Source organism: Anabrus simplex, chromosome 3 (assembly GCF_040414725.1).
Source record: "Anabrus simplex isolate iqAnaSimp1 chromosome 3, ASM4041472v1, whole genome shotgun sequence".
NCBI lineage: Eukaryota > Metazoa > Arthropoda > Insecta > Orthoptera > Tettigoniidae > Anabrus > Anabrus simplex.
In genome coordinates this window covers 278,801,042-278,814,923 of record NC_090267.1, presented here as the reverse complement: position 1 = coordinate 278,814,923, position 13,882 = coordinate 278,801,042, and the positions used below count along the sequence as shown (strand labels likewise).

At 42.4% G+C, this 13,882-nt stretch overlaps 1 protein-coding gene across 1 annotated transcript in view; it reads right to left on the bottom strand.

The window, feature by feature from the left end:
* Window positions 1-13,656, bottom strand: part of LOC136866254 (D-beta-hydroxybutyrate dehydrogenase, mitochondrial) — a 102,956-nt gene extending 89,300 nt beyond the window's left edge. Inside the window, exon 1 of the mRNA XM_067143051.2 lies at window positions 13,420-13,656. Coding sequence (XP_066999152.2) covers window positions 13,420-13,614 — 195 coding nt within the window. The 5' untranslated portion in view covers window positions 13,615-13,656. The remainder of the gene's footprint in view (window positions 1-13,419) is intronic.
* Window positions 13,657-13,882: the final 226 nt, after the last annotated feature.

The following is a 13,882-nucleotide window of genomic DNA, read 5'->3' as shown; positions in this document are numbered from 1 at the left end:
TATAAATGAAGGACAACCGCGTCCAACTCTGAATGTAACTACACAACTTAAGTCGTGTTTTCGTCATTTCAACAAAAATATGAAATAGACCATGGGATTAGTGGATGTGAGATCTTTAATAAACTTTTCTGTTGGCCTTGCTTGCTGTTTTCTCTTGAAAAAAATGTGTTTGGAATGACGGTCTGTTTGCGTTGATGTTTGCAAGGTTTCTCGGTTAGGCTACATCCCCTAAACCAGAAGTCAGGAGTCGCTGCTGAACAATTTATAAATTTATGAATGAATGTTGTATATGATAATAAAATGAGCACTTTCACATTAATAAATAGTTACTGTTCCCTGTTATAAGAAGAATATTTTGTTCGCAGAACACATAACTAGATCACATAACAATCACTACAGTTCAGATTCGCCCACGGTAAATTGCAAAGTAAGTATCACAAAGAGGAAAGATCTGTGGGATCTGCATAGTCTTCATTAGAATCTGCATTCTTCGCCCCTCCTTCAAATTTTGGCAATCTTTAGAAATATTGAGTTCAGAATTCGGATGTCTGAGGAACTAACTACTTCAAGCTCGTCTAGAATTTCTGTTCGGCACCGTTAGCTGCTATTTAAAACAAACCAATTACCAAATGATAAGTTCATGTATACGTGCAATATCAGTATTCAGCGAAAGTATAAGTGAATGATAGTTCTTGGAGAACTGCCCCAGCTGGTTGTTTTTGATTCACACGATGTGTTAATGAAAATACGGGAATTTATGAGCAATGTACACAACTAACAAATCTTTCATCTATGCGGCTAAAGTTTTAACTATCAAACACCGCAAAGTCAGAAATGTTAACGTGCATCATTCTAGGAATGTTCTTCGTCCTAGTGTAGATAACTGACAATTCATATTTATTGTATGGACTCCAAATCAAGAACGAGAGCAACAATTAAAGAGACTTCCACGTAATTATCATGAAAAATTATATCGAGGGGCACCGAAACGATTGTCCGTTGACACTGCACCAGTTTTATATAAGACAACAAAATTCGATGAGTCGAAAACGGCCCACCTAGGCATAAACTGGTTAAGAAATATCATAGGGATGATGTTTGTTGTTTAAAGGGGCCTAACAGCTAGGTCATCAGCCTCTAATGGTACAAGTTGCAACGGAATGAAACGATAATTAAGAACTTCAGAATGTATCCACTGACTAGAATCTAAAACGAATGATGGTGAAAAACACCATGAATCCAAAACAATCAGTGGATCCGATTCACAATGCCTTATTTTCTGAGATGATACTTGTTGTCCAATGGGGTCCAAAATCCAGGTCATCGGCCCCTCATAATGGTACGAATCAATGGTAAAGCAGGACCATGGTATTCCTGCTAGAGTGGTACTAATCACAGGGAACGTGTTCCTCGCCTGGTGGTACAATTCACAGGTAATGTAGACCCATGGTATATCATACATAATAGCACCACTCACAGGTAACACAGACCCATGGTGTTCCTCACATAAGGGTACTACTCACAAGCAACGCAAACCCATCGTGTTCCTCACATAGTGGGACGAATCACAGTCGCCGGCTAGGCCTAGATCCATGGTTCCTCACATAGTGGTACTAATTAAACGCCATGTATACTCATGGTGTTCCTCACATAGTTGTACTAATTACAGGCCACGTATACTCGTGGTGTTGCTCACATAGTTGTACTAATTACAGGTCACGTATACTCGTGGCGTTGCTCACATAGTTGTACTAATTACAGGCTACGTATACTCATGGTGTTGCTCACATAGTTGTACTAATTACAGGTCACGTATACTCATGGTGTTGCTCACATAGTTGTACTAATTACAGGTCACGTATACTCATGGTGTTGCTCACATAGCTGTACTAATTACAGGTCACGTATACTCGTGGTGTTGCTCACATAGTTGTACTAATTACAGGTCACTATACTCGTGGTGTTGCTCACATAGTTGTACTAATTACAGGTCACGTATACTCGTGGTGTTGCTCACATAGTTGTACTAATTACAGGTCACGTATACTCGTGGTGTTGCTAACATAGTGGTACTAATTACAGGCCACGTATACGCATGGTGTTGCTCAGATTGTTGTACTAATTACAGGCCACGTATACTCGTGGTGTTGCTCACATAGTTGTACTAATTACAAGCCACGTATACTCATGGTGTTGCTTACATAGTGGTACTAATTACAGGCCACGTATACTCATGGTGTTGCTCACATAGTTGTACTAATTACTGGCCACGTATACTCATGGTGTTGCTCACATAGTTGTACTAATTGAAGGCCACGTATACTCATGTATTGCTCACATAGTTGTACTAATTACAGGCCACGTATACTCATGGTGTTGCTCACATAGTTGTACTAATTACTGGCCACGTATACTCATGGTGTTGCTCACATAGTTGTACTAATTACTGGCCACGTATAATCATGTATTGCTCACATAGTTGTACTAATTACAGGCCACGTATACTCATGTATTGCTCACATAGTTGTACTAATTACAGGCCACGTATACTCATGTATTGCTCACATAGTTGTACTAATTACAGGCCACGTATACTCATGTATTGCTCACATAGTTGTACTAATTACAGGCTACGTATACTCATGGTGCTGCTCACATAGTTGTACTAATTACAGGCTACCTATACGCATGGTGTTGCTCACATAGTTGTATTAATTACAGGCCACGTATACTCATGGTGTTGCTCACATAGTTGTACTAATTACAGGCCACGTATACTCATGGTGTTGCTCACATAGTTGTACTAATTACAGGCCACGTATACTCGTGGTGTTGCTCACATAGTGGTACTAATTACAGGCTACGTATACGCATGGTGTTGCTCACATAGTGAGACTAATCATAGGCAATGGTGTTCCTCACATAGTGGGACGAATCACGGTCGCCGGCTAGGCCTAGATTCATGGTTCCTCACATAGTGGTACTAATTAAACGCCACGTATACTCATTGTGTTGCTCACATAGTTGTACTAATTACAGGCCACGTATACTCATGGTGTTGCTCACATAGTGAGACTCATCATAGGCAATGTAGACTCACGGTATAACACACATTATGGTACCACCCACAGGCAACGCAGATCCATGTTGTTCCTCACATAATGATCATACTTTCTAGCAATGCAATCCCATGGTGTTCCTCACACAGTGGTACTAATCACGGGCAACGCTCAAACCCGTGGTGTTCCTCACATGGTGGTACTAATCACAGGCAACGCCCAGACCTGTGGTGTTCCTCACATAATGGTAGTGCTCCTAGGCAACATAGACCCAAAGTCGGAAATGTAACGTGCATTACAAATATTTCTAGGAATATTCTTCGTCCTAGTGTAGATAGCTGACAGTTCATATTTATTGTATGGACTCCAAATCAAGAACGAGAGCATGTGTTCCACACATGGTGATACTAGTCACAAGTAATGTCGACCCATGGTGTTCCTCTCGTAATGGTACTAAACATAAGTAGTCTCATGGTTCTAAGTTCATCATCTCTTGGTCAAGCGTATGTTTTGAAAACAAAGGAGGGGTGTTTACATCTTCTATTAACTTTACTAAATTAAATACACTAAATAAGTAAGGAAAGCCCTTTTCGTCGCCCCTTACAACAGGCAGGAGTTACCGTGGGTGTATTCTTCATCTGCGTCCCCCATCCACAGGAGGTGGTTAAGAAAACAATACCGTCCCCTCATAATAAGAACGGATCTATTCCTATTATTTTACTTTTGTTAATTTGGAACGCTCGCACTCCGATGTCTACTGAGTGACATAACTATCTGGAGAAGCTGAAGTGGCGAGAGGGCATAGTAATTCCTCTCCTCAAGCCTATGCAGGTACTTACAGTGATCCCCATGAGGTACTGTCACCCTATGAACACAGTAATTAAGTTAAAACAATATAGTATTAAACAAGTAAATTCTCTGTTGCACAAACGCAATGCTACGCATGTAACGGTTAGGCTGTTACGTTCGCCGTTTCTACGGGAAGGAAGCCCTTCTTCCACCGGATCACGTCTGAAAACTTACGTACTGGTAACGTTCCGATGCCCACCGTGAAAGCCTATGCTGTTACGTCTGTCAGAAAAATGTTCTTGCTATGCTCTCCATTCTCGTGCCTGTGTTTGTAAATGATGTTGGGATTAAGAAGGCACCTTGAGGAGGCACCAGCCCAGTTAGAAATGAAATACAATATTGCGTAAGAACGTTTTAAAAAACTATCTCCACATGCCTTTCTGGTTGGCATTTTAAAGCACCGAAACACTTCCATGGGAATTATCTATTTTCTTTCCTGGCCTTCTGAAAAATAATCTAATCTGTTAAAAGAGTCTCGTTTTTAAAGCTATATTTCTAATATGAGAGTGATCTGACTGTGGATGTCACAGTGACTAAGTAGACCAGACATTTGGCAATGCCTCCTCTCTTAATCGCGGGAAGTAACCTGTGCTATTCTTAGAATACTGAGATTGAGCACACACACCTCGACGCGTCGACTCAATGAATACAGTCATCACCACAGTCCATTTATGTGTTTCTAAATGTAGCGTGATGAAATAGCGTTTGCTTCCACCCACAACAATTCTTTTATTTTTCTTTTCATTATGTTACTGACAAAGATTGTATCAATGTAGTGTGGCGGTAGGGTTGCCACTTTTACTCCTGTGATTCCTGGACACAACAACAACAACAATGGTGTTGGTAACGACACTGTCTGAAAACACCACCTTACGGAAAATGTAACAGAACATAAGTTAGGCCTACTGTAGGCCTACATAAAACTGTATACTCGTGTTGCCTCACAACCCAGAACTGAAATTCCTGTACTTTTCCCATTCTTTGTTATAAAAGCAAAGTATTTTAAGTTATTTAGTGGCGCGCAACTGTGAACTTGCATCCGGGAGATAGGTTCGAATCCCACTGTCGACAGCTCTGAAGACGGTTTTCCGTGGTTTCCCATTTTCACACCAGGAAAATGCTGGGGCTGTGCCTTAATTAAGGCCACGGCCGTTTCCTTCGCACTCCTAGGTCTTTCCTATCTGATCGTCGCCATAAGACCTATCTGTGCCGGTGCGACGTAAAGCAAATTATAAAAAATAAAGTTTTTTAATAGGGGTAGATTTCTCCGGATCGTCCTAGCATTCATCATTGCTGAAACTTGCGATGTTTTCTTAAAAGAACCAATACACTCATGCTTTAGTATATTGTTTCCCACACCACACACAATCACAGCTCAATGTAGAGCAAAGGCGGGCACAATTCGACTCAATGAGCAGCACTCCAACTCAAGCGGGAAAAGGAGCAGAGTACGCGCTCTGTCGGAAGGTAGGGCTACAGACTAGCAGTTGCTTGCACGGCTGGTGTATATGGGCGTATACAACTATCTCGAGAAGGGACAAGTAACAAAACAGATTTAAACTTTTAACAGTTTTTATTGTGCCTAATGTCTCGTTCTATTCAGTACATTAGACTATGCTGAGGAAGAAAAATACCAGTAAATTATTTTGTACCGGTATATACAAACGTGTGCTAAATACATTCAATTAAATGAATTTCATTAGGTTATGCGTGGGAAACACAATTAATTATTTTGACTTGTGATAACTAAATACCGACCTGCAGTCATGGAAATGCAATAGGCGTACATAAAAGCTTGTGTGGGAATACCGCATACACAATGAACGACAAACGAACTGCACGATTGTATTGCGTAAACATAATAGGCCTATTCTGAGCCAGGTGAGGGCGATGGCCAGGTACAGTGCAGTGGCTTTGCTTGTGCTTTGACTCCACATATCGCCATCTAGTCCTTACAGCAAAACTATTAAAAGTCAGCTGCTCTCTGTTCTTTCTGCCGTGAAGTTCTCCCAGCCACTCTCAATCACTGCAGCGATACCATAGTTTAAAATGGAGGCAGGAAATAAAAAAAAGAAAGAGGGCAGAAACCCGCGTCATTTCCAATTCACGTTGTAAGAAATAAGTTATTTACGTTCATTGCAGTTTGTGTATTCTGACCGGATACAATAAAGAGTTAGGCCTACAACCTTAAATATTTTTATAATGTACGTAATGAATTACAATTTTCACTATTACACTATTACATTTTAAGAGGTGCTTTAGAAACATTCCTAATACAGTATAATACGGAGTTAAGGTGGATAAGCTGTGGCTTGTCGTGTTTGGGTTTAAATTATTCGACAAACTCACCAACAATCCAATCATGTTTACCGGGAATAACATAATAATAATAATAATAATAATAATAATAATAATAATAATAATAATAATAATATTGTTCTTACGTACAAATAACTACTTTTTAACCGTTTTCGGAGACGCCAAGGTGCCGGAATTTTTCCCGCAGGAGTATTTTTACGTGCCAGCAAAACTACCGATACGAGGCTGACGTATTCGTGCACATTCAAATACCACCGGACTGAGCCAGGATCGAACCTGCCAAGTCGGGGTCAGAAGGCCAGCGCCTCAACCGTCTGAGCCACTCAACCCGGCAAAAGAGCGCAGTGAATTCATGACCGACCGACCTTACATAAATATTTTCAACAATTGGATGTGTATGCGACCTTGAAAAGGGCCGTTTGATAATCAGGTCTGGACGGGAACAGTATGGCCGAACTGAGACTCTGGCTTTGCTGGAGCATGTTAGCTGCAACAGATCTACAACCCTCCTCAATTGGATCTTCCAGTTGTACGTAGACTACGGTCATCATCATCATCATCATCTGTTTACCCTCCAGGGTCGGCTTTTCCCTCGGACTCGGTGAGGGATCCCACCTCTACCGCCTCAAGGGCAGTGTCCTAGAGCTTCAGACTCTTGGTCGGGGGATACAACTGGGGAGTATGACCAGTACCACGCCCAGACGGCCTCACCTGCTATGCTGAACAGGGGCCTTGTGGAGGGATGGAAAGATTGGAAGGGATAGGCAAGGAAGAGGGAAGGAAGCGGCCGTGGCCTTAAGTTAGGTACCATCCCGGCATTCGCCTGGAGGAGAAGTGGGAAACCACGGAAAACCACTTCCAGGATGGTTGAGGTGGGAATCGAACCCACCTCTACTCAGTTGACCTCCCGAGGCTGAGTGGACCCCGTTCCAGCCCTCGTACCACTTTTCAAATTTCGTGGCAGAGCCGGGAATCGAACCCGGGCCTCCGGGGGTGGCAGCTAATCACGCTAACCACTACACCACAGAGGCGGCGTAGACTACGGTACTTGTTTAAATTGCTCCACAGAAAGAAGTCCAATGGTGTTAAATTGGGTGATCTGGCGGACCAGGGGCCCTTTCTATCCATTGACCATGGTAGGTATCTAATATTTAAGTGGTTGCAAACGACTGCTGAATTGTGCGGAGGAACTTCATCATGCTGAAAAGACATGGTAACACATGGGAGGCAGTATCTGAGTAACCGCTGCTTACTGTTCGATGCAATCTGTCGCTTTCTCCCCTCTCTGTCGCCAGTAGAGAATGCATAAGATCGCTCGCCGACCCCAGCGATCGAAATCCATTGCTCTAGCCGGGCCTAAACAAAACAAAAGTAGGTTCGTCAGGGGTCTTCAATTCACAAAGGGCCGGGATGAGTAGCTCGGACCGTAGAGTGTTAGCCTGTTGAGTCCAACTTGACAGGTTCGATCCTGTTTCAGTCCGGTGGTATTTGAAGGTGAATACGTCAGTCTCGTGTAGGTAGATTTACTGGCACATAAAATAATTCCTTCGGGACAACATTTCGGCACTTCGGCGTCTTCAAAAACCGTAAGGATAGTTAGTGGGGCGTAAAAACCAATAACATTATTATTATGAATTCACCAGGGCCAGCTGAATACTTACGAATAGATTAACCGATACCGTGCCGCGAACGCAGCTCATAAATCATGAGCAAGTTTGTAAATTGAAATTACTTCTTTTGCGTTGTACGGATTGTACCGGGAGGTACACCTCAACCCCGCACATTTAAAAGAAGCGCTTCAAGGAACTCTATCTATCAAACTAAACCTGAAACCACTAATGCATGAAGTTGGGACATTGACCAGAAGATGTCACCACTGAATAATTGAGTAATGTGTTATTTTGAAGTTGCCTAAACTGACTGGATTTATTTGTTTTGTTTTGGTTTACGTCAAGAAGTCTGAACCTGTCTCCATAGCTGACATTAAAAAACTGAGGTAATGCACTCTGGTGCAAGGAAGAAGAATTAGTGAATTAAAGAAGTTTTGTGTTCATAGGTTTTCACAACTAAACTAACTTTCATTTATTTCAATATTTCAAGGTTTGCAACACTTTCTTCTCATTCCGTCAGCCTGAGTGGCTCAGACGGTTAAGGTCCTGGCCTTCTAACCCCAACTTGACAGGTTCGATCCTGGCTCAGTCCAGTGGTATTTGAAGGTGCTCAAATACGATAGCCTCGTGTCGGTAGATTCACTGGCACGTAAAAGAACTCCTGCGGGACTAAATTCCGGCACCTCGGCGTCTCCGAAGACCGTAAAAGTGGGACGTAAAACAAATAACATTATTACATTCCGTCAGCTTTTGAATCTGGCCAATCAGAAATTTTCTGTAATTATTTTTCAGCCAATAATAGGCTTCTTGTACCTTTTGGATTATCCATAAAAATGAGAGGGTGTGTCCGGATTTAGTCCAGAGCCTTCTCGAAACATCCCCTCGGGCATATAAGCTGCGGATTTTCAAGCTACCTTGTCGTCGACTTACTGAGTGCGTGTGTTAAGACAGGAGGCGAGGCAGCCCAGGTAATGGCCACTAGTTTTATATCTCTGTAGCTATCTCTGCAGTCTTACCCGAGAGGAAGGTTCTAATTTCTAACTCTGTAACCATCAATTTCTGAAAAATGTAAACTACTTCTTGTTAATGTAAAACTTCATAAAGTCTTTAACTGTAAATCGGGGATAGAGAGTGCGTTTCCCTCTCGAGTTCCCCTTCAATTTATCTTGAGGTGACTACGATTTTTTAACTGTTTCTCCTTCTGTAAAGCATTAATAAACCTTATTTCTAGTCACCTCAGTAGCTTGGGATTAGCCTCTGCATCATCGGGCCACGAGCCCAAGTAGGGTTTTAAAAACTTGGTTTTCAAGGAGCGCAAGTGTACGCCTCCATACATTTTGAATTCGGGCCAGTAACGTTATCCTGTTCTTCTTTATTACGAAGGCCCGGTAGTATGGGTACTAGATACCCCTGTATTAACTAAATTGTAAGTGATAGATTGTGCCTAGAGGCCAGAGATTGTAAGGTTTTTGTAAAGTTACCTTGTGTAGGCTGTATGGATTTGGAAGCTCAGTCTCCTTGGTAAAATTTGGGAGAGCATATTAGCTTTTTGTGGTATTTGTGTAATAATGAGTGGCGCCTTTGAACGGCCTTAAATCGTAACGGTGGGAGTAAGTGCTCTGGATAATTTGGGTTTTGGGGAGATTTCTCTCCTTGCCTATTTAACTAAACGCGACTTTGGCGTCGTTGTTAACTTGTAATTTGAAGCGTGCTGCTCAGAACTTGTAAATTTGGGGCTTGGAGCCCAAAGCTGTTAAATTCCCTATTCTGGGGTTTTCTATTCTGGTATCAAAATTGTCATTGTATCTGATACATTGGTTTTCCTTCACTAAGTGAATAATTTTGTTAAGTTTTGAGATCTGAAAAGAAATATAACCTTTATTTAAAGTTTTAAATTGATTTTTGATATTGTAGTTAGATCCATTCAAGCCTACACCTTCTTTGACTTCTCTGTGATGCACGAAACCCCGGTAACACGGATGATAATAATAATAATAATAATAATAATAATAATAATAATAATAATAATAATAATAATAATAAAGCCACTGCCTCTGAAATACGCTAAATAAGAACTTCAGTAGACTTTGTGTACTGTTATTATCATTTTAGCGTTTCAGGCGATCATGATCATCAGTGTGTACTTGTGCAAGTTAGTGCAAGTTAAGTCTGATAACTTGTGTTGCTTTACTGTCTGTAGTAGTTATGGTACACAATGTAATATTAAATATAATACCGGTAGGCCTAATTCAAAGAGTCAACAACCATCGTGGTGGTGGTGGTGATTATTGTTTTAAGAGGAAGTACTACTAGGCAACCATCCTCTATATAACACTAATCAGAGAGAAAAATGGAAGGGGCCCGACACTTCGAAAAATGAAGATAACGGCCAAAAAAAGACAAGGGCCGCGAGGGGCATGAAAATCAAAGACTCCCTAGGCCTCCATACGTAATACCGTCAGGGTCGGAAAAGAACAAGAATTGACCAAGGAAGGTCGGATAGTATAGATGAAAGTGAGGAGCCTGGCACAAGTAATTGGAAGCAATTCCAAGACTCAGCTAAGGGCCCCGTGGTCGCCAACCCACGCTCCAATGTTCAGAGCCCTGGGGCCCCTTTTAGTCGCCTCTTACGACAGATAGGCGATACCGTGGGTGTTATTCTATCTCCCCTACCCATCGCCGGAACTCGTTAGGAATAGGTAGTTAACTAACACGTTCTTGTATAATAACCCGTGTACGATTTCTTATGAAGATACGCATTGTTTATTTAATCAAATACGGTAGTCTAATTATCAAGAACAATTGATTTCTGACATATTGACCTCCGATGGAGAACCATAGGTCTTACGATGCACTATTTACGAAACATTTTTCAGACGATTTAAATAGGTGCAGGACGGGGTTTATCTCTTTTCCCCACCCGAAGCCAAACACGCCGTGCTCGGTTTTTTTGAAACCGACAATAAATCACCTATTTCACTGCTAATGGCGTGGTGCCGCAGTAGGCTATGAATTAGAGAGAAGCTTCCTAGGCCTAAATAACCGACACAACATAGGGCTAAATCAGTAGCGTAGCCAGGATCGGCCGATGCAAAATGATGGTAGAGCACGATGAAAAAATGAAATGGCGTATGGCTTTTAGTGCCGGGAGTATCTCGAGGACATATTTGGCTCGCCAGGTGCAGGTCTTTTGATTTGACACTCGTAGGCGAGTTGCACGTCGTGATGAGGATGGACGCCACATACAGCCCCCGTGCCAGCGAAATTAATCAACGATGGTTAAAATGCCCGACGCTGCCAGGAATCGAACCCGGGGCCCCTGTGACCAAAGGCCAGCACTCTAACCATTCAGCCATGGAGCCGGACGTAGAACACAATGAAGGTGCATGAATTACTTATCATTTTAAGGACACTTCTTCTTCTTCTTCTTTTCCTAATGCATTTCCCACACCTGTGGGGTCGCGGGTGCGAACTGCGTCGCACATATGGATTTGGCCCTGTTTTGCGACCGGATGCCCTTCCTGACGCCAACCCTATATGGAGGGATGTAATCGCTATTGCGTGTTTCTGTGGTGGTTGGTATTGTGGTATGTTGTCTGAATATGAAGAGGAGAGTGTTGGGACGGTCACATACCCCCAGTCCCTGGGCCAGAAAAATTAATCAGAAGGGATTAAAATCCCCGACCTGGCTGGGAATCGAACCCGGGACCCTCTGAACCGAAGGCCGGTACGCTGACCATTTAGCCAACGAGTCGGAATTGTAATTTTAAGGACACTGATATAAGTGAATTACAAATCTGTTGGTTCTACAATTATACGTATCTGAATGTTTATTTAGTTTATTGTCAGTTTCTGTATATTTTCTTTTTGCAAAAATTCTATTCTGGTGAGGGGGTGGTTCTAACTTCAATAATACACCCCCCCCTCCGCCCTCCCTGGTTGCGCCCCTGGGCTAAATGATTAATTTTATTTATCTCTTTTTTATGACAAGACCTTCGTACTTGTTTAATCATGCGTAAAATGATCTACCAAGACATTCAATTCCGTTCTTATAGCAACCTTCCTAAGTTCCTTCGATGTTGATGAGTGCCAAATGTTGTAAGCTGTTCCTTAGACTGATGGCGTCAGATAAGTCTTCACACGCCACAGATATTGAGAGACAGCGTTCCTCTGGGCAGGTGGTGGCTAGTATACATGATCCCTTCCAAAGAACGACCGGTAAGCCTATATGTTTGGATACACTTTCTCAAAAACTTCTGTGCGAAAAAACAACAAAGATTTGACCAATCTGGAGATTTCTCATTCCCCCTTTAGAAGTTAAAGATAACATTTCAGATGTAAACATTCATTGAGCAAGGTGGAGTCGATCAAAATCATCATCTTAATATTTAATCCCTGACAGCAACGTCGGTAAATAATAGCTGCAATATTACTGTATTAATAGGCCTAATCTTTGCTATTCCGAGCACTGATACCGTATCTCTTACCGGGGAAGTTGGCTGTGCGGTTAGGATCGCGCAGCTGTGAGCTTGCATCCGGGAGATAGTGGCTTCGAATCCTACTGTCGGCAGCCCTGAAGATGGTTTTCCGTGGTTTCCCATTTTCACATCAGGAAAATGTTGGGGCTGTACCTTAATTAAGGCCATGGCCGCTTCCTTCCCCCTCCTAGATATTTCCTATCCCATCGTCTCCATAAGACCTATCTGCGTCGGTGCGAAGTTAAAAAATTAACATATCTCTTAAAAATTATCCTTTGTAATGTTTCAAATGCCGTGTGAAGAACATTCATCCGTTTGAAAAAGAGACCCATTTCTTAAATCAAAGGCGGACACAATCGACTCAATTAGCTACGCTCCACCTAAAGCATGAAAAGGAACTGAGTTCGCCCTCTGACGGAAGGTTCAGCCTAGCAGCTGTTTGCACGGCTGGCAATTACAATTGGGGAAGGGACACGTATCAAAACAAATTTAAACTTTTAACAGTTTTTATTGTGCCTAACGACTCGTTCTATTCAGTACATTAGATTATGGTGACGAAGAAAATAGCGGTACCGGTAAGTTATTTTGTGTATACAAACTAAACACCGACCTGCAGTCGTGGAAATGCAGTAGGCCTACATAAAAGCTTATTTAAAAATACCGCATAAACAATGAACGACAAACGAACTGCACGATTGTATTGCGTAAACATAATATTCTGAGCCAGGTACACTGCAGTGGCTTTGCTTGTGGTTTGACTCCGTATATCGCCATCTAGTCTCTACAGCACAAATCATTAGAAGTCAGCTGCTCTCCGCTCTTTCTGCGCTCATGCCGTTAGCTCAACGAGTGGACTCTCTCATTGCCCACTTATGCCTTAAATGGAGAAAACTACTGTATCAGTCTTCCGTTCTACGGACTGAGAGAATATAATGACCATACACAACAGAATGCAAGTAAATTTTAACAAATCTTCGCACATCTGCATGTAGGTACCTATGTCCAGAACATTATAGCCTCCCGGGAATCTTTCCGAAGTTCAGATCTGGCCGTTAAGACTGAAGATTTTGCCCTGTTGTTCACTATTTGTGGAGCTGTACCTACCTTGAGGTTGTGGTAGAAAAACACTATGGCCAGACTGATGGCAACCAACCAGAGGAAGATGGCGAAGGTGGAAATCTTGGAGAGTCCGAGCGTATTGAGGATGGTGGAGAGGATGACTGCCGCGGCATGCGAGAAGAGGACGGGCAAAAGACAGCGGTCCACTAAGTCCCAAGGTACTTCATCACCGCGGGCCATGTCGGCAGCTCGAACGAACACTCGCGACTGAGTAGCAAACCAACTGCTCGGATCGCCGCCAACCTCAACTGGCACACGTCCACATTACTTAACACGGACTCTGCCTCTGACATTTTAGCCAAGGAATATGGCATGGCATCTCAAAAGTGTAGACTGTGAAAGGTAGGGAATAACACTATTCCTTTCTTTCAATTTCTTACATTCTACCAAGACGCCTGTAAATACGTCCACATAAGCAATGTTCATCTATGGCTAGGCCTTACTGAAT